Source organism: Silurus meridionalis, chromosome 18 (assembly GCF_014805685.1).
Source record: "Silurus meridionalis isolate SWU-2019-XX chromosome 18, ASM1480568v1, whole genome shotgun sequence".
NCBI classification, from domain to species: domain Eukaryota; kingdom Metazoa; phylum Chordata; class Actinopteri; order Siluriformes; family Siluridae; genus Silurus; species Silurus meridionalis.
This window is the reverse complement of record NC_060901.1, coordinates 15,937,747-15,959,269: the sequence shown is the minus strand read 5'-3', so window position 1 is coordinate 15,959,269 and position 21,523 is coordinate 15,937,747. Positions and strand designations below refer to the sequence as shown.

General features: G+C 38.5%; 1 protein-coding gene across 16 annotated transcripts in view; it reads right to left on the bottom strand.

Annotated features, from left to right (window-relative positions):
• plekha5 (pleckstrin homology domain containing, family A member 5) overlaps positions 1–21,523 on the bottom strand; it is a 123,030-nt gene that overhangs the window by 20,217 nt on the left and 81,290 nt on the right. For 6 of the 16 annotated variants that reach the window (XM_046873371.1, XM_046873370.1, XM_046873372.1 and 3 more), the window contains 9 exons: positions 21,351–21,451; positions 18,905–19,020; positions 14,417–15,346; positions 12,249–12,699; positions 12,033–12,104; positions 7,809–7,928; positions 7,010–7,063; positions 1,550–1,630; positions 138–200 (listed from right to left, as the gene is read on the bottom strand). In XM_046873371.1, the coding sequence (XP_046729327.1) occupies positions 138–200; positions 1,550–1,630; positions 7,010–7,063; positions 7,809–7,928; positions 12,033–12,104; positions 12,249–12,699; positions 14,417–15,346; positions 18,905–19,020; positions 21,351–21,451 (1,988 nt within the window). Of the gene's footprint in view, positions 1–137; positions 201–996; positions 1,405–1,549; positions 1,631–7,009; positions 7,064–7,808; positions 7,929–12,032; positions 12,105–12,248; positions 12,700–14,416; positions 15,347–18,904; positions 19,054–21,012; positions 21,251–21,350; positions 21,452–21,523 lie in introns of those variants that run through there. The other 10 variants (XM_046873378.1, XM_046873380.1, XM_046873379.1 and 7 more) reach the window with 8 other exon arrangements.

Genomic DNA, 21,523 nt, shown 5'->3' with positions numbered 1-21,523 from the left:
GAAAGACTGTGCCTACAAATTGTGGAACAATTTCAGAATAATGTTCCTCAAGATCAAATTGCAGAATTCAGGTTGTAAATCGGCTCTATTTATCCACGGCAATAAGCTTGATTTAAAATACATAGTAGTCAACTTACATCAACATCCAGTTCTTCAGATCTGTAGCCATAGATGCTGTCGCTGTATGCCTCAGGACTCATCTGCAATAACAAGCAGCAGTCAGATTCAGGTTGGAAACACGCAGGTGGTACAAGCACCCATCCCCTTCCCCTCTGACGCGGAACTCGCAGCACTCACACTGATCAGTTAAATGGGCACTAATACTATTTCATCCCTCCCACTTTCTAAACAAGTGTCACTTGGGTTACAGTACAAATGGAGCTGATTGTAGTTTAATATCTGAACATTTTAATGCTGCAGGATGACTCTGTAATGCAGCGTACCCCCTCTGGGTATCATAAATATATCTACTGACTCTAAAATTGGTAACAACCCCCCCACCCCACTCACTCACACACACACACACACACACACACACACACACACACACACACACACACACACACACACAAAGTCATCCAGCTGATGATAAAGGGAGCAGGGGAGTGAAAATGAAGAGGTCGGCAGCGGCACTTTTATAAGCATTTATGTTCTAAAAGTGGCAAAAGTGTGGGTGTGTCGCCGGCACAGAACATGTCTGTGAAACATTCATAACTTGTATTACGAGACACCAGGAGCGGAGCAGGACATACATACGGAAAGACAAGATTCCATATGGGACAAAAAAGAAATAATTAAAAAAAAAAAAAAAAACTTGCATGAACTATTCCACAGAATGCAGTAGGAAGATGAAATCTCGAGTCAGGCTTATGATGGATATTACAGGACAAAATAAGCATGTCTCAATGAGTCCTATTCAATTTAAAAAGCATTGATCGGAAATGCTAGGCGGCTAAGCTTTCAGTCATATTAACTGACCCTGCTGGCCATGGCAGATCCTCTCAGGTAATGAAAAGCAGGATGCAGCGAGCGTGGCTGAGAGGACGTCCTCCATGAGCTGCAAAGAAGCTACCAAGCTGAGAGACTCAACACTTATCATTCCCTTTAAGCCTGTTTGTCAATTATAGATTAGAAATACTGTAAGTAATAAACAAAGTGGAAATTCCACGACTAACTGGTGGGCTCCAGTTTCCCTTTTCCTCACAAGGAAACGTGAACACAGAAAAATGGTTGTGTTCAGTTAAATCATCTTCCTTTTATACTTCATTTTTTAAATTAAAACATGGCAGCCAGCATGAATGTGCATCGCAAATGACGTTCAATGGGGTGATCAGGCCAGCGTCTGTCGGCAAGTTCGCATGGCGTTGTAGAGAACACAACACATTCAAGCCATGCTAACACCATCTGCAAGAAAAGAACAACCACCAAAAAGAACAATGGAATGTGCTTTAATAGACCCGACACTGGATGAGGCCGTGAGGGAGGAGTAACAGGAGGTCCTGTGAATACGAGAGACGGGTGCAAAACTGGATGTACATCAAGACCTTACTTGCTGGTATAGTTGAGGCCTCGGTGCCGAGCTCTCAATCATAGTGTGAATCATGAAGATTATAGGCTCATTCTGCTTCATCTGGTGTAGTGAGGAGGAGGAAGAGCATTCAGCATAGAACAGAACTGCTAAAGGTTACACAGGTTTGTGCACGTGTGGCTTCATGTCTTTGTTATAATGAGTAAGAATAAGAGCAAAAAACTCTCCAAAAGTAAACCTTAACACACTGCACAACATGTAGTTATACCGCATTTCTTATTTTTATTACCTTCAACTACACAATCCACTACAATTCTTCAGTGCTCTATAAATGATGCACAATTTGGTATTTAACAGTCATATTTAATGTTGCAAATCATGCGAGAGACAATTGACTAGTGTTATATCCAAGAGAGCGCTGTTCCCTTCTACATATCTCATTCTGAACAATAACACAGCTTGTCATTTTACAGAGAAATTGGAAAGTGGAAACTCCTCTGTCCTGAAGACTTTACAGTTTCGGGAAACTTTTGTTACTTTTACAAAATGCTGACAACCGAGACTCCTTCCATAAATGGCCCATAAATGTTTCCTAACACAAAAACATCACCAAATTGACTCTTATTAGATTTGCTCTGGTAATAAATTGTTTAGTAAAAATACATTTATTTTATTGTAATACATTTATTAGTAATCTTTAGTTATGTGAAGCATCTGCTATAGCTGAATGAGTGCATTAATATAAACCTGTCGTTAACCTGAAGTCTGAAACACCCCTCCAGGGTGAGGCTTACTCCATTGCTTTCTACACAGGAAGCTATTATTGGCATTGTAGTGCCATACACCAATAGTACCAACACTCCACTTCCGCCTAATAAATTACTCAGTATGAAGAACCAGAAACCAGTAGGCAAACTTTTTTTTATGTGTCAGGAATGGGTTTCCATAGTGTTTACCTGTCCAGAGCGCTCAAGAATTTAGCGTTAGTGGTGCGTCAGTATTAATGGTCTGTGGGGAAACACAGCGCTCCATGTGTAGTTAAAAGGACTAAACAAATAATTTGCCTCTATGCATTTTTGTGTTCAAATTGGTCGAGGAATCGGTTCAGTCCTAATTTTAAGTGACACATTAAGTATAAACTTGACCACAAATACAGTACTCTGTCCATGTTTCCTTCCAATGTATCTCTGTCTCTCTCTCTCTCTCTCTCTCTCTCTCTACCACTGGTACCAGCAACCAGTGTTTCTATCTTTCTTTTCTTTGGATCTTCCTGATTCATCTCGACACCCGGCCTCTGGATGGAGTTCTCTTCAATGAGATTTCACTCTGTGCAGCTTGGGATGGTTCCACCTCAACAGCCTAAAGATCCATAAAGTTACTGAGGAACTCAAGAACATTGAGGATGGATTTAAACTGTGATTAATATTAACAGTCTACAATAATGGCTCAGGGCCAGAGCTTGCATGAACAGTTTTGCACAACAACAATGATGGAACTAATTGAACCCTGATTAGTCAGTTATTGCTAGTCTTCTGTTAGTCATGTGATTGTGAATTTGTGTATTTATTGCATTGTTAAGCTGTTTTCCATTGTTTTCCATTCCATTGTTAAACTCTCGGTTTACAAGTTGTTTTTTTTTTACATGTAATTTTATGTGTAACCTATTATATTAATGGCTTTACCCTTTAACAACTAAACAACTTGGCACTGGTCTTGGAAAAGTCTTAATAATGTACAACAGAAATAGCTTCTGGCTAAGTGGTAGCAGTAATTTGGAAGCAGCAGCAGCACTTTGAGTGGCACCACTCAGTGTGCCTGCGAACCTGCCTCCATCATCCAGCAAATACCCTGGGTGCTTAAAAGTTGTGCTAAAATGCTCAATATACACCGAGTATACTGTTGGCATGGAAGCATATCAGCCAATCAAAATGCCAATTATGATCTCAAAGTCCACTGGGAAGGTCTTTCTTTGTAAAAGTGAGAGAAAGACTGAGTGAGAGAGAGAGACAGAGTAAGAAAAACACAAACGTCTCCTCAGCCCATGCAGCTTGGTATAGCTCATTAAACAACTAAAGCTTCCAGTGCCTCAGATCCTGTACCAGATGTATGAATCTATATAACAAATATTGATGTATCCTAATCAAGAACAAGGAAAATGGATCTCGACACAACTTTCAGAGTTACTTTAACTGTGACAAACACAAAGAAATAAAATAAACAGCCTTAAATCTGGGCGTTTTCGGTACATTTTGTAAGAAAATGCATTTACTGACTTGCAGAATGCCCACGAGTCTTCAGGACAGAGGACTATTTCTTTGTAACATGACATGCTGAAAGTTTTGCCTTATTAACTTCAAGAAAGTAAGAAACTCCTTCCTGGTGAGAGCATGACTGTTTATATGTTATAAATAGCTCCTGCAGCTGAAATCTTAGTGATTATAACTGTTACACTCGAACAAATCTCACATGATTTTTAGCTCCTGCACATTTTTTTTTATATTTCATTATTGTACATTTTTCCAATTATATATTACATGCTGTACATATATTTGCATATTTATCTGCACTTCCGGTGGATGCTAAACTGCATTCTGTTGCTTTTTACCTGTACTATACATTGACTATGAAGTCTCTGCATTGTCCATCACTAGACTGAACATTTAGGAATGAGATTAAAAAGTATTAGATTTAGCACATTTATATATCTGTAAAAGTTATTTATTTATTTGATTTCTTTTCACACAATTTTTTAGAAAAATAATCAAAACCTTTCAATGAAAGAATTCAGCTATACTGTGGTACACAAAAATCACTGGGCATCATGTCCCAGCTCACACCTCACACTGTACATGCTGCTAAAAGCTCCAGCACAATGTGAAATTTCTCCCTGATCATATTTACAGACAGAGACACGCCTCCTGAATGCTTTAAACACCATGACCTCAAGCTTTAACTCGCTGACCTGTTACTACGCTGGCAGAATCTGTTCCTGTTTCTCTGCAGCCAATGCGCTCGAGTGTCGTTTTCATTTCTACCCTACAAAACATCTTTAGCATTTAAGCAACTTAAACAACTGTGTTTTGGACATTACATTGTACGACCTCTGTTTTTGTGTTGAAGGTTCTTTAGCTTTCTGTGTTGTGAGTGCTGACATGTGGAGAGCCTCATATTTATATACTGATGGCAAAATTTTACACCAGAGTTAAAAAAAAAAAAAAACAATAAAACCCCTGACCATACAAACTGTTCAGATGGGTTTCATGACAGTAAAAACCACAGCAGTAAAGTGAGAGATTAGTGTTTTGTGGGAAAAATAAGATGTGCCAGATCAATGCTATTTTACAAGCTGGGTGGAAGCCATATTGCCCAATTAGGACACATTAGCAGCAATTTCTGTGCTAATTACAACCAGGAATATTACAGCAGCAATATAATGGCAACCTGGATCTTTGTTTCTAGTCTTTCCATCTTCTCTTTTATATTTTGTTAAAGAGGTTTATTTTATTAGCTTTTTTTTTTTTTATAGAACATTTTTTATTCATCATCATATATATTTAGCAGCAGAGGGAAAGAAATGATCAAGGGGTTTCAGTCCACATTTTTTGATCCCCTGAATCTTTTTGTTGCTCGAAAACAAATGCTTCTGTTTTCAAACATTAGATTAGACATTTGCATTTTGCCTCATTTAGAAAATTAGCATTTAGAACATTTAGCCTGTGTAAACTGACTTTCCTTCGATCTTAGACTTTATGTTAAACTAAGATTAGAAATATTACAAATGTGTACTATCTAATGACCTGCTTCTGAATCTGGCCATTTCAAGTCATAACTTAAAGCTGAAAAAGAAAAAAGAAAAAAACAAAAAACGTTATCTACAATTAATTGCCATGTAAACTGCAGTTACACCGAGCAGCCATAATATCAAATCCACAGACAGGTGAATTAATTAACATCGATTATCTCCTTACAAAGGAACCTGTGGAAATTCTGATATATTAGTTACCAAGTGAGCAGTGCGTTCACAAAATTATTGTATTGGAAACAGGAAAAATGTAAGAATCTCAGGAACTTTGACAAAGGTCAAACTGTAATGGCTAGATGACTGAGCCAGAGCATCTCTCAAACAGCAGGTCTTTTGTGGTATATTTTGGTATTTTTGTTGGTAAGTACCTACTGAACATGCTCTGTGGAAAGTAGTGATCTGGCAACAAGTAATGGTCAAAGCTCATTGATATTTGAGGGGAATTTTTGCACAATCCCCTAAAAAAAAAAGTTCATGCTGCCTTTCATGGAAAAGAGTCAGAACACTCAGTGCAGCATTGAGCTGCGAAGCTGCAGAGTGGTCAGGATGCTCCTGCTGACTTCTGTACACCACCCAAAACTCCTACGTATGCTTTAGGACTGGACCATAGAGCAGTAGAAGAATGTGGCCTGGTCTGATAAAAAGTAATTTTACATAATTTGGACACCTGGGTACATCGCTAACCTGGAGACGGCCAGGTATACACTATGAGAAGAAGACAAGTCAGTGGAGGCAGTGTGATGCTCTGGGTGATGTTCTGCTGACTAACTTGGGTTCTGGCACTCATGTGGATGTTCCTTTGCCATGTACCTCCTATGAAACAATGTTGGAGCATTGTATAATAACAGTGGTCTCACTCAACAGGATAATGCTCCTTGTACATTCATACTGCAACCAATTACTCGGTTTCGAAGAACATGACTAAGAGTTCTAGGTGTTAACCTCCTCCAAATTCCTCAGAACTCATTCTGAACTACGGGACACTGGACAAAAAAGTTTAATTCATGAAGGCTCCACCTGACATTGTTCAGCACTTCAAGGATCTACTGCTAACGTCCTGATGCCAGATGCCACAGCACACGTTCGGAAGTCTTGTGGAGTCCAGGCTCATTTGTTGGCACAAAGAGGAAATACACAATATTACACAGGTGGGTTTAATGTTATAGCTGATCGGTGTACATCCTATAAATCTAAAAATAGGATTTTATTACATTCTTAGTTTATGAAAAGAAAAAAAAGTTTTTAAAGGGTAGTTATTGTTTGTTGTTTGGTAGGTATTTAAACAAAAATATGGTGGATGTTTTAAAATGAAATAGTAATGGATTGTATTTTCTATTATCTATTTACAAAAATGAGAAAAAATTACATTTTTATGCCAAAAATTGTTAGCTGGAAATTACATTCATTAGTATTAAGATCGATTCAATGACCTCAACTCAAACCACAATTATACAATATTTACAAAACCTCTGCAGCGGTTACATTAATGAGCATATTAGATAGGCGTCATAAATAATTATGGCCATAACAATCCCCTTGTGTGTCTTTTGTGGTTTATTACTGCCCGGTGAGATACATTTCAAGTATAAGTTCATGTACACCAGACAAGATAGAGAGAAAGAGAAAGAGAGAGAGAGAGAGAGAGAGAGAGAGAGAGAGAGAGACAGACGTGCCCTCACCTGGCTGTCCAGATACATAAGGTTCCTCTGCAGGTGATGAGAGAGCACCTTATTCTAGTGAAGGCAGTGAAAAAGATAAAGAAGAATGCGAAAAAGAAGAGTAGTGAGAGACAGAGGACCCCCTCAAACAGGCAAGAGATTCAAACCAGCATTAAATAAATAAAGTGACTAAGAAGCCATTGACAACTGTGAAAAAAATAAAGTTTCAAGCAAGTGTCTGCTGGGACGAGGAGCAGTGCAGGGTCTTATTAATTCATCATGCACTAGTGGATCTTAGAAAATACTAGAAAATATGTACAAGCAGACTTAACAGAAGCATCCAAAAAGAATTCTGAATGTCATGGTTGTTAAGAAAAGACACACAAGTGTCTGTGTTTAGAACCAGTCCCCAGGAAGAACACTTATACACACTCACACACACACACACACACACACACACACAATCACACACACACACACACACACACACACACACACACACACACACACACACACACACACACACACACACACACACACACACTGTAAACTGTGTGCATAAATGACTGTCCGAGGCGCCTGGGAACAGCAGCCGGCTGGTCCATTACACACCCAGGACACACTGCTCATGCAGGACAAAAAGTCTATTAACATGACAGTACATCTGCATGAAGCCGTTGCCAGCGTTAGTAAAGGGTAAGATGGACCAACCAAACAATAAGACGTAAACACAGCAGCATGCTGTAAAATGAGAAGAAAAAACAAAAAACAAAACTAGCATTCCTTCACAGACGAGTGCGGATAATCCTCCGAGGCTGACCTTCGGGTTGGAGGCATCAATGTTTAGCTGCATTAGCTGAGCGAGAGTCTGTTCTCGGATGCTGTTGAGCTCGGCCTGCTGCCGTCGCAGCTTGATAAGCAGCAGGGTCAGCTCTTCTGGCTGGGGTCACAGGAAACAATATGTACAGGATTCACAGTTAGAAATGCTGGAAATGCCCCGCCCACGGCTCGTGAGTGATAAAAGTATACAAGTTTTGTTGGACTTGTATCTGGACAGGCAGCAGCAGCACAACGCATAAAATTAGAGGTCGGCTGATTCATCAGTTTTTGCCGATTAATCTGCACCTTTAGTTGATCGCTGAAACTATAGTCAAAAATCCACATTAATAGTTTTTCCAGGTTGCGTTATACAGTCAATCATTATTTATTCATTTTGAAACTTTATTTATTTAGAGTGTTACTTTTTGTTTCAGCTTGAATGCATGTCTTTTTTGTTTATGTTTAATCGGATATCAGCAAATGCGATCCAACTAGCTATTGGTAAAATCCACTATTGGTCGACCTGTACAAAAAAATCCCACAGATCCTCAAAGCTTGATCCTCCTACAGGTCGAGTTTCAGTTCATGTTCACATTAAACACCAACATTATTGAAAAGTGTGATTGGAAAAATTATCCACAGCATGGTTGTTGGTGCCAGATGGCCCAGTTTGATTTCACATACACAACGGACTCGAAAAATAAAAAACATTAAGTAACAACCGTCTTGTTGTAAGAGATCAGAGGAAAATGGCAAGATTGAGCTGGTTTGAGCTGCCTAGAAGAATATAGTAGCTGCATCAATGCACACAACCGGGGTGACCAGAAATGCATCTCAGCATGCTTTCTTTGTTCATTCTTCGGCTGTCCAGTTTCTTTCTGCTGATGTTTGATGTGAATCCGAACCTCTTAAACTGTCTTTCCAGCATTTTCTGCCTTGTGTTACTGTCACATGATTGGCTGATCAGAGAACTGCATGAATAAGCAGGTATACAGGTGTTCCTAATAAAATGGACAGTGACTGTATTGCCTCATTATCCTGATTTGGCAACAAGAATATTTAAGTAACGTTGCTGTATAACAAACGGAGTAGAATAAGAAGAAGACAAAAAAAAAAAAACACTTCAGGCAATTGACCTTGAGGAGTCCTTGATCTAGTACTAAACCAGTACTAAAATCTAATCCATTGTTCTGCTGATTAGAACAATGATTTTATATAAATTGTTCAAACAACTTGTTCTTGAGAGAATGCACTAACAAGGATCGCAAACAACCCAAAAACATATTGTTTACTTATATATTTATTGTATTATGTCCAAAAATATCATATATATATATATATATATATATATATATATATATATATATATATATATATATAATACTAATACTACTAAGTGGAGAAATAAAAAGGATTGATCAGCCTTCCTCGAGTGAACTGAAATTGTCATGTGAAAGTGAATGTTGTCTTGTCATTCAATTCGAATAGAATTGCAGCTGAGATGAAGTTATCGCATTGCTACAGAGACACAATCACTGTTTTCGGGGACACGTGTTTACTCAGGCACTTCATTACTCAAGTACAAACAACAGGATTCAAAAAGTGCCTACAGACCCAACATGAGCCAACTTCTTGTAGCTAAAAGTTTTTGCTTAAAGTGTGTGAAGAGGTTTTAGCCCCCTTTTCGTCTTTGCCTACCAGTCACTGAGGTGGTGAGCAGATACTTCAGATACTTCAGTTAAGAGATAATAGACAAGTTTCCTGATACAAATTGCACCACTCCAGTGCTCTAAAGGCTTTAGAAGCATAATTCCAGAGTAATAAGGCTGCTGCTTACACAGCTTTAAAAACTCTCTGATATTTACCAGGGCAGCTTCATTATATTGCATTGTTTAGTTAAAGTGCTAAAAGTAGTGTAGGGCACATATTCCAATAAAGACAGTCGACACTAAAATCACAATTTTGTTTTCAAAAAGGATTCAATAAGCACTTTGCTCAATGTATCAACTTTGCTTAAGGTAACCCTTAAATGTTTCTGTTTTCTGCTTTAAAATGCACAAATATGCAAGCTAGCTAAATGCTTTGGTGTGTGTTATTTCTCTTGTTTTTATAAGTGCAGTGGCAAAAAATGGCATCTTGTTTACCCCCTTAATGCAGGTTAGATGCTAAAAAAGTAGTAGTAGGTAAGTTATAATTGTCTTCTATAACATAAGGCAAGCAAACATTACAGTCTATACTGCTACAAACAAGTACACTGGGGGGGAATCGTGTTAAATGATGCTGATCCAAAATACACTCGAGTCTAAGGTAAGATATAAGCAATATATAACTCACACACACTCACGCACGCACACACACATGCGCACACACAGTTACCAGTGAAATACCAGAATACAAGTAAAATACAATTCATTTTTTCTTTTTCCTGTTGTTAGACTTCATTTGTTAGCGTGAACAGTAATGAATAGACATTAGGTGTAAGAACGAATTTTCTTTTGAGTCTGGTTTCTCTCAAGGTTTTTCCCCTAATAGCTTCTCAGGGAGTTTACCCTTGCCGCTGTCGCTACTGTCTCACTCATTAAAGATAATACACTTATAATGAAATAGAAATAAATAAAATATCTTTTTATTTTTATTTTAATTGAATTGAATTTCTTATTACATCATAGTTCAGCTATTGAGAGATAAGAAGAAGTCTAATATGTTGGGAGGAGAGCGCCACCTACCATTTTGTGCATATACAAGCACAGACAACACTGCCTGGCCAGTGTCACTGTGATTGACAGGAGAGAGAGAGAGAGAGAGAGAGAGAGAGAGAGAGAAGAAATGAGAGAGAGAAAGAAAGAAAGAAAGAAAGAAAGAAAGAAAGAAAGAAAGAAAGAAAGAAAGAAATGAAGGAAGATGCAGAATATCTCTCTCATAGCCATGTATCCCCTTATTTGACTCCTGGCTATAGATAACAGTGGCACTCGTGAATTCAACAGTTTTCTGATGTGATGCCTGTCTGTTTAAAGGTAAATCCAGCCACTTAAATGCTAAATGACCTGTAACTCAGTTATGTATTAGTTACCAGATTCTAATAACTGTTTCAATATAAAATGCATAAAGTGTACAAATTTATTAGAACGGAAAAGTCAATTTCTCTTTACTTTTGCAACAGACTGTTGGGTTTAAGCTTGAAACATACGACAATCAGAATGTCACATTTAATTACCTGATACTTACATCTAGATGTGTTAAAAGAAACAGCTTTAACATACCACTGTCATAGTCTTTAAGTAAATGAAAGTAAATAACGCTTAATATGTAAATACCTGGCAACGAACCTCTGAGTATTTATTTTATTTATTTTTTGTACATCTGGGGTTAAGGGTCCTGCTGAAAAGTCCCACAGTGGCGATTTCTTGGGGCTGAAAATTTAACTCATGACCCTCCAATCAGAAGTCCAATATCTTAACCAGTAAGCCACCACCTCGCCTAATGTGATGCTTTTCCAGCTCATCATCTTTCATTTGTTTCTTGTTTTAAGATATTTCTCCATTCAATCTCCCCTTTAGGAGATCAAATGCTGCTCATTCGGGTTAAGTTCGGCAAACTGACTTGTTCATTATAAAACCTTTCACTTTGCCCATGATGAAGCCATTTGCTATGAGGGCACTTTTGGATTGTTACAGGGTGAAGTTCCTCCTGTTTCGACTGCAAGTGTAAATGATCTGACTTTTTATGTTTCTATAGACTTCTGAATTTATTCTGCTGCTACCATCATGAGTTTGATGATCATCAATAAAGATCAGTGAGTCTGTTTCAGAAATGGCCCAAGCTATTGCACTACCACCACCATGTTTCACTCATGAACTCATGTGCTTTGGATCAAGAACACATCCTTTCTTTACTTCACTTTGGTAGAGGTTCATTTTGGTTATGAAACGTTTATGATTTATCTTTGCATTTGTTTTTAAATTCCTGTTTGGCCTTCAAATGCTTACTGCTGATGAACATCTAGATGCAAATATTGGTTTGTAAAAGCTGATATTCTTATTATCTAATTCATCTTTTGATCTTAAACCCAAGTGTCTTCCGTGAAAAGCAAAAAAAACCCTTAAGAGCATAAGCATAAGAGTACAGGAAATCCATTTCCCCATTCCCTCATTACTCGTATTGTAATTAGGAGCACAGAGAGTGGTTTAACATAACAATTCAGAAGCAGACAGGAAAAGTAGCATACCGTTTTACCCTGCAGTGACTGCGGCGTGATGCTCTGAGCTGCTGGCCCCCTGCAGTCAGGTGGGTACGCATACTGACAGAAAGCAGAGCAAAGAAAAGAGCAAGAACCCAGTAAGGAAAAGTAAAAAAAAAAAAAAAAGAAGCATAAAGTGCTGGAGATTGAAAGTTCTAAGAAATCTAATTGGTTAGATAAAGTTTTAAAAAAACATTTGCCTACCTTTGCAAGGTGTGCTCTGTAGCGCCGGTCGATGCTGACATCTCCACGGAACACGGGTGAGGAAACTTCTGAACACGTGCTGGGGTTGTAGGCCCGGTTGGGGGAGGCAGAGTGATACAGCCCCAAAGAGCCGTGTGAGGGTGAGGAAGGGATGGACTCTGCAATGTGGCTGAGAGTCTTGGGGCTGGGCAGTGTGCTGTAGCCCATCCGGCTGTAAGCCTGCCTCTGCTGCCACTCGTACAGCTGCCACAAAGTGTCATCTCGCATAGAGCGCCTCTTCTCTGCTGCCACGGGCTGCAACGCACAGTCGTACACTGACCCTGCAACGCTACAGATGCTGTCCGGCCTCAGCATGTTGCGTGGAAGCGTGCGGTAGCCCTCGGGATAGCGTGGCACCACCTGTGTCCGATGACTAGGCATGTTCCTGGGCAAAGTCTGATAGGAAGTGATGCTGAAACAGAGAACAAACATCAGCATCCTCTGAGAAGTGATGACGTTCTGGCCACACAAATGTACACATTACTATATGGAGGATATTGATTGCAAGGGATCAGACAGGATTTACACTTTTACCAGTGGTGGACAGTAACAAAGTAAATGTAATTCATTTCCATACTTAAGCAGCTTTTTCACGTATCTGTACTGTCCATTTGGGGCGATTTTTACTTCACTACATTTCAAAGTCAAATATGTTACTTTCTATTTAACTACATTTTGTAGAAATCAGTCCTTTTTTGTTTATGGGTGGATAAAACCATCAGTTCAACCGCAACCAGAACATTTTAAGAGCAATAAATGATTGGATGAAAGTCCTGACTTCAACTTGACACAATACCCGTGGCCTTATTTGTAGATATCATTAGTGTTTGACTCATTAATATCATTCTATTAATAAATCAGTGTTTTAAGAGTAACAGAGTCTTTTCACATAAGAGTCATGTGACAAAAAAAGATAAAAACATTAAAGCCATAATAAATCATAGTACTTTGGATACTTAAGTACATTAGAAGGCAAATACATTTGTACTTTTACTTAAGTGAAAGTTTAAAAGAAACACTTTTAATTTTACTGGAATAATATTTTAGGAGGGGGGGTCTTGGGTTTCCTACTAACAACGTAGGAAACAGCAGATGACTGTACACGATTAATTTAACATTCGCTGGCATTTACATCAGATTTCCAAAAAAAAAAATCTCGCTGAAACATTACCTCAAGAGACTAAGAGATCTAGGGTGTAGACTCTACCATCACAATCACAAATAAAGTAGCCAATCATAAGTGTCCATGAATTCATGACTGTATGAGGTCACACATAGAATAAAGGTGGTGAAAAGTACTTTATACTCATCACATGCACTTTTTTTTTTTTTAAATCTTTCTTTGCGGATCCCAGCAATGTTCAGAAGCTGGGGTCAGAGCGCAGAGTCAGCAATATTACAGCGCCACTAGAGCACAGAGGGTTTAGGGCCTTGCTCAAGGGCCCCAAAAGTGGCGGTTTGGTGATAACAGAGCTTGAACCCCCTACCTTCCGATCAGTAACCCAGAGCATCTAATCCAATTATAGTATATGTGCTTGCCGACATACATGTGGGAAAAGGTAGCTGTTGTGCTCAGAGAGTGTGACGTAGTAACGAATGAAGTAGCAGTCTTCAGGAGAAACATTTCATAGCTGTTTAATGATAAGGGAGTGCCTATAGGTGGGCAGGAATTACAAAGATGAAATTGGAAAAAACCAGGAGGGAACAAAAATGTATTTCAAGACATCAACAGCCTAAAGATCCATGAAGTTCCTGAGATAACTATCAGGATGGATTTGAATTGTATTTAATATCAACAGTCTAGTACAATGGTTTAGGACCACAGGTTGCATGAACGAGGATCTGGTTTCTCTCAAGGTTTCTTCCTCATGCCATCTCAGGGTGTTGCCATGCCACAGTCGCCACGGCTCGTTCATTAAGGAAAAACTTACAGCTATAAGGAATAAACATATAGACACTAAACTTCTACATTTCTTTATACAACATTAAAACCTCTGTGAAGCAGTAAACGTCTATTGTTAAAAGCGCTATACAGATAAAAATGAATTAAATATTAAGGTAAAAAAAAATGTATGGATCGGGAGTGAAATCAGAAGGTCTCAGTCATTAGAGCGTTATAATAAACATACCTTTTAGTTTCATCGTCCTGAACCCTGGTGCGGTGCGTCCTGAAATGCTGCTCCAACTGAATAGAATTAGACCTGCTTAAGCTCCTCTCTGGTTCTGCAGCCTGCTGGGGCTGTACTGCAGTCCTTTGTGAAATGGTGTTACTCATTTCTTCTGGACTCTGCTCTCCAGAACCATTCACTTGTGCAGCTTTATACTGAGTAGAACCTCCTCTGTTTTTCAGCTGCCATGAGGAGGACAGGGTCGGGATGACCGTGGCGGCCTGCGCAGGCTGCAGCTGGCTGCTGTCGAGCTGGCCGAGTGGCTGCTCTGCATTCCCGTCCTTCTGCATGCCGTACTTTTCCTCTTCTCTTTGCAGCCTGGACCTCTCTGGCTCTTTCTGTACTGTGGCCTTCTGTGTAGGTCGTCCTCCATCTTTCTGGAGATATTTCTCGCTGTCTTTGTGTACACTGTGTGTCTCGTTGTCCTTAGGAAGCGCGTGCTTGTCGCCGTCTTTGTGCAGAGTGTATCTCTGCATTTCTTTCTGCAGCAGATTTATTTCTTCTTCTCTCTGGAGGGTGTGGCGTTTACTTTCCTTCTGCAAAGTAGAAGTGTACTTTTCTCCATCAATCTGTACACCCAACATTTCCACATCTTTCTGTAGCATGTATCTATAGCCACTCTTCGGAACAGGATACTTCTGTCCATCTTTCTCTAGCGCATACTTTTCACCTTCTTTCGAAACATGGTATTTCTCAGAGTCTTTGTGAACGGTACATCTTTCCTTCTCTCTGTGGATCCGAGGCTGTTTCTCCAGGTGTTTCTGCTTTTTGTCCTCGTGGTAAAGGCTCTCGCGGTTCCGCTCATTATTTTGGATCTCGGGTTGAGTCAGGACCCAGTGATTTAGCATGTTGTTCATCTCCAGGGGGCTGCGTGGATCTACTTTTTCCAGTCTGAAAGAGAAAGCAACAGATAAAAGAAGATCGCTGTATTATGATTCAAGGCCCAGAACCTTCTGCCTAGGTTTTTTTTGTTGTTGATAGCAAGATTATGCAAATTTCATTAGGATTTATGTTACCCAGAGTTAAAGTTTAGTTTGATTCAACTTTTTCATCAGTAGCAACAAGTGATGAATGGTTTGATCTTCCAGCATGACCATTAGCCAAAACATGATTTGAAATAGTGGTCGACTGATACCGAGAGCTTGGTTGGATCGTACCTGCCGATAATGGATGATAATTAAAAAAAAAAACAAAAAAAACATAACACTCCATGTAAAATAGTACTGAAACTTTATTACAAAAATAAAAAATTAACCGAATCGTGAAAATGTTCTAAATTATATAAACATGAATATATTAATCATTGTAATAAATATTGAGTAAAATAAAAAAACATGCATTCAAACTAAAACAAAATGTAACACTTCAAATAAAAAAAATGAATAAAACTTTCATTCGGCTTCTCCCGTTAGCGGTCGCCACAGCGGATCATCCCCATGTTTGATTTGGCACATGTTTTTACGCTGGATGCCTTTCCTAATGCAACCCTCCCCATTTATCCAGGCTTGGGACCGGCACTAACAGTGGCTGGGGTTGGTTCCCTGACCGGGGATTGAACCCGGCCCGCAGCTGTGAGAGCGCCGCATCCTAACCACTAGACCACCAGGGACCCCTCATTTATCTGAAATTAATAACCCCCCAAAAAAAACACTTGAAATAGACAGCACGTTGCCTCTAGGGGCTGCTCTCGTACTGTATACCACAACCCGGAAAAATTATCTGTACGGATTTTTGGATAACACTGGATAACCGATAGTTGAATTGGTCGACCGCTAATTTGAAATTCATGCATTTATTTTAAATGATACTATTTCAGTCCACTGACTGAAAATCCTCAGTATCTCTTCATTTATTTCTTAGAATAAATGTACTTAAATTAGAGATTAGTAAATTCACCACAAAAGCAATGCCAATTTTTTTCAAACTTACTGTAGAATGCTAACTGTAAAGAGCGTGGCAGAAATCTGTCATTAACATTGTTCAATTATGTTCCATCCCGGATGTAGATATTTTAAGAGCAATGACGATGCTACAAAAATCTGTCAAGCAAAAAAAATAAAAAAATAAAAAAAACTTGTGACTGACATATTCCTGTATAAATATATCCACTGTTACTCCGAATAATATATTCTGATGCGTAGAGAAACAAATTGTTCTCGAGGTTTGATTTGTTCCAACTCTCACTGAAACACCTTGCTTTACCACCTCGCTCGGGTGCGAATGAATTCTCTGGCACTTCAGAGCTGATAAATGATTCAGCTGCTGTACTGTTGCCCTAAGAGGAGTTTTCACATCTAATTCCCTGTTAGATTGTTTTGTCTTCAATTCAATCAGGTGGCAATGAGAATCGGGCTAAAAGTATGAACTAATCACAAGAGAAAGAAAGGTTAGGGTTCGGGTGTTAATCCTTTTTTGGTTTCTGTGCATTACAAGTTGCATCTGATGTACCAGTGCCCAGAGCTCCTGCCCTTTTCTTCACTTCAGACCTGATGCACTACCACTGATGGAGTTCACTTCAATTGGTGCAGCTGGGAATTGTTCCACATGAACAGCCCAAGATCCAGTCTTCTACAAATCCAGTCTTCTACCAAGCAGTTACTTGGCACATGGCCACATATGAAGTAGTGAGAAGCAATGACAAATCTGTAATAATAGGAACAAGATGTCTGACTCAAACACAGCAAGTATTTTGTAGTGGAAGTATTTCTGTCTTTAAACGTTCAGTAGGAAAGCTCTTTGGGGAACTCTAGTTCCTGTGAATACCACTCCCCATTTAACCTGATGGAGCTTCAGAGGTTTGGGAAAGAAGAATGGGAGAAATTGCCCAAAAATAAGTGTCTCAATCTTGTAGCATCAAACTCAAAAAAGACTGAGGCTGTAATTGGTGCCAAAGGCGCTTCAACAAAATATTGAGCAAAAGCTGTGAATAAAAAATAACGAATTTAATTAATTTTGGAATAAAGCTGTAACATCAAATGTGGAAAAAGTGAAGCGCTGCGAATACTTTCCAGATGCACTGTATATATCTACATTCAGGTCAAGAGCTTGTTAATGTTCATATTAAACATCAGCATGAAAACAAAATGTGATCCCTGTGACTTCAAATGTTTTATGGATGTTGCCACAAGAAATGCTGGTTTGAGCTTTTTTTTCTCCAGAAACTGTTGATCTCCTGCTGGGATTTTCACACAAGGCAATCCTTAGTGTTGGCACAGAATAGAGTGGTCAATAAAAAACATCCTGTGGTTGGAAACACTTTGTACTTTGAGGTCAGAGTAATTAATTCACACCATTAGGACACATGTAGATACCCTATTTAACATGTTTTGGATGAAGGCCTGAAAACTAAACACTATTAGTCCTATTTTAAAATGACAAAATTGTGATGAATTTTTAACCAACTGAGCAGTTTTTAGACTTTCTAGTTTAATAATCCTGCATATATTGAATAAGAGCAGCTTTGGGGTGTAGCAAATCTGCATTGATCTGGAGAAATCATGCCATGGACCAAAATCTCAACGCAATTTTCTTGTCCATGTCATGAAGATTGTTCAACCATCAGTCTAACATACAGTAATATTAGTATTCCACTCACCAAGTCAAATTTGATACTTTTTAAGACCATGAAATTTAAGACCTATATCATGACATCAGGAACATACACACAAATACGTCGTTAGCAAAATGCCTTAACTAAGGCTCAAATTATTATTTTTTCAAGCCAAGTATCGCTAAACTTGCACTTCCTCATAGCTGGAAAAAAATAAAATAAAATAGTTTTTACATCTGTGGTACAACCCATGGGAGATTTGCCCCAATAACAGAAAGCTGATTGGCTGTTCTGGTTGCAATTGTAGTCATGATACAGTAAATTATATTTCTACAGTGAATCTATATTTCTATGTAGATAGAAATATCTAGAAATGGAGAAAAACATTCTAAAAAAGCATTTCAGGGAGCATTAGAGGTAGCATTACAATGACAATTAAGCCCTTTTTAAATAATTTTTGAGGCTTAAAATTTCGATTTTTACATTTAAAAGCTGTAGACATTTTAAGACTGCTGAAACTCTGTCCACTTTTTTTTTCTTTTCTTTTTTTTAATAAATCCATTTTAAAATCTTATCTGCAGGTTATAATGTGCAATATGTCTGATTTAAATATTTTTTATTTATAAGTTTACAAATTTACTTTTTAAACATCCACAAATCTATATTTCATACGAACAAACTGCCTAAAAATTTAAAATGAATTGTGATATCTGTCTAAGCCTCCAGTACGACTCCGCTGTAGGGATGCTATTGGCCAGTTGATAAGTGGTGCCTGGTTTCCTCCAGACATGACGCTCAATCTTTGCTTCATCTTTGTTGTAATGCCGTCTTTACACGTAAATGAAGTATAAATAAATAAACAGTTGCTGAATATATCTGTTTAATTAAACCCGTTTTACCTTTTAGTTGGCTCAGTGTGAACAAGTGTTGCATCGGTCATCACTTTCATCCAAGACTCCATTTCTTTGGCTGTGTCAGTGCAAAAGTAGTACGTCCGCATGTTGGGGTGTGTGGCCTGCTCAAGGGAAGACAAGATAAACACAACGGCCTGGAAAAGAAACAGACAAAAAGAGAAAAACTAATTTAAAAGCAAACCTGACAGAAAAATGTGACTGTTGCTCCCATTCTGGTCGTTTTCATCAGTCAGCTAACTCACATAACTGACTCCAATAGATATGACTGCTTTCATTATAACCGTCAATCATAGTTTAAAAAGAAACAAAACAGCTTTATCCTCAGCATCTCCCTGTGTGTGGCAATCTGGGAAAACCCGTCAATGTGGCTGAATTCTGGCAAACCTTTTATACCCCAAACCAACTTTTATTTTTAGAACCATATAGTATTGTACAAAAGTTTTACACAGGTGTGAAAAAATGCTGTAACAATGCTTTAAAGAAAAAAGTGTTAATAGTTTATTTTTTATCAATAATTATATCAACAAAATGGAAAATAAAAGAAAAGAAATCCTGAATGACCACCCCTTGCCTGCAAAACAGAATCCATCCTTCTGGTTACACTTGCACACAGTTTTTGAAGAAACCCAGGTACGTTGTTCCAAACATCTTGGAGAACTAACCACAGATCATTTAGATCAGAGCTATTTAGTTCACAAACCATCACTTCCAACACTCCTTGCTCTTCTCTGCACTGAAGAAAGTTCTTAAGGACATTGGCCAATCAGACGCTTCCCTGATGGCACTGCATGATGGGATAAGTATCTGTCTATTTCTCAGCACTGAGGACACCATTAATCCTGACCACATCCCCAAGTACATTTACAGAAATGCAGCCCCAAACTCGCAACCTCCACCATGCTTCACTGTTACCTGCAGACACTCATTATTGTACCACTTTTGAGCCCTTTGGCAACAACCAGAGCACCAGCTGCCATTTTCTGCAGCTATTTTCCTATGTTTTTGTGCATAGTTAAGTCACTTAGGCTTATTTCCATATCAGTGTGGCATTTTGGCCATAATTCTTCCATAAAGACCGCTTCTGACCAGACTTCTCTATACAGTAGATTAGTGTACTGGTTTCTACCAGTTCTTTACTGATGGCACTGCTGGACTTCTTTTCATTTTTAAGGGAATTAAGCATGATGTGTCTTTCATCCTCTGCATTAATTTTCCTTGGCAGACCTCTGCTTACTGTCCTCAACATTGCTTGTTTCTTTGTGCTTCTTCAAATTAGCTTGAACATCGCATCCTGAAACCCCAATCTGCTTTAAAATCTTTGCCTGGAAGAGACCTCTCTGATGAAGTATAATTGCTTTGGGTTTTGTTGCTGTGCTCAGTCTTGCCATGGTGTATGACCTGTGCCATGAAACTGTCTTGCAAATCTTTACCTTAGTAGCAGCAGTAGTAGTTTCGCTGTTCCTCACCTTGTTTTAAGCTCCTACACAGCTGTTTCTGTTTCAGTTAATGACCGTGTTTCAACCTACATAAAAAATCTGATGATCATCAGCACCTGCTAATTAACATATACCTGACCATATAACAGGTACATACCATATAAAGGTTAATCATATATCTGACTCTGATCCTACAGAATCCCTGACTTTGTGCAAGTGTAGATTTTTCAGTTTGCTCACTCTGCATTTTGTAAATTGCTAAAAAATATTATTCTTATTTAGTTTTTTAAAAATGACTGGAAAAAAAAGATTTAACGCATTCTTACTACCTAAATGTTTTTACGGCACAGGTAGACCCCGAGTTATGAATTTACGATTGATCTGTTTTGCTAAATAATGTACTGTAATATGTTAAATTATTAATAAAATACAGTAAACTACCCCATACAGTACTGATCACCGTACTTTAAGATTCTTGGGTAAACTAGGCCATGTTACGACGGTGTCATTGTAACGGATCTCCATCGCAGGTCAGGGACTACCGGTACTGTACACGGAAGAAAACATCAGTTCACTATGTAAAATGTTTCCCCAGGTCACCACACAGACAAGGTTTTGGCTCCTGAAATGATGTAAATAAGAGTCCTTGGAACTCACCAATGATGGTTGATCTCTTTTACAGAAATGTTCCAGCACACGTGACCTCAAGAAACACAGAAAGAAACACTGAGCAAAGCAGCAAGTAAACAGAGAAGAAAGAACGAAAGAAAACCTTTAAAGAACGAACACAAACAGAATACAGAGGAAAAATGTAACATGCAAAATGTTCTTCCGGTATACAATAATGGTGTGAAGAACAAAAATCATGCGATGCCGTGCTTTAGAAGATAATATATAAAATCGAATAAAAAACATTAAGTTGCATATTCAGTTGTGAATATCATCTCTGTGTTAATTGTTTGAGAGGAAAAAATAAATCAGCAACAGATTCAGACCTTGAAGGCATATTTCTTGCTTATGTGGTCATCGACGGATAACAGAGAAATATGGAAGCTTGGTAAAAGGATGCTCCCGAGGATTCCTTCTTCCTTTTCATCTATGGAGAATAAATTCAGGAAACGGTATGAATTCGTGTCTATGATATTTGTTAAATCATCGCATACAATCT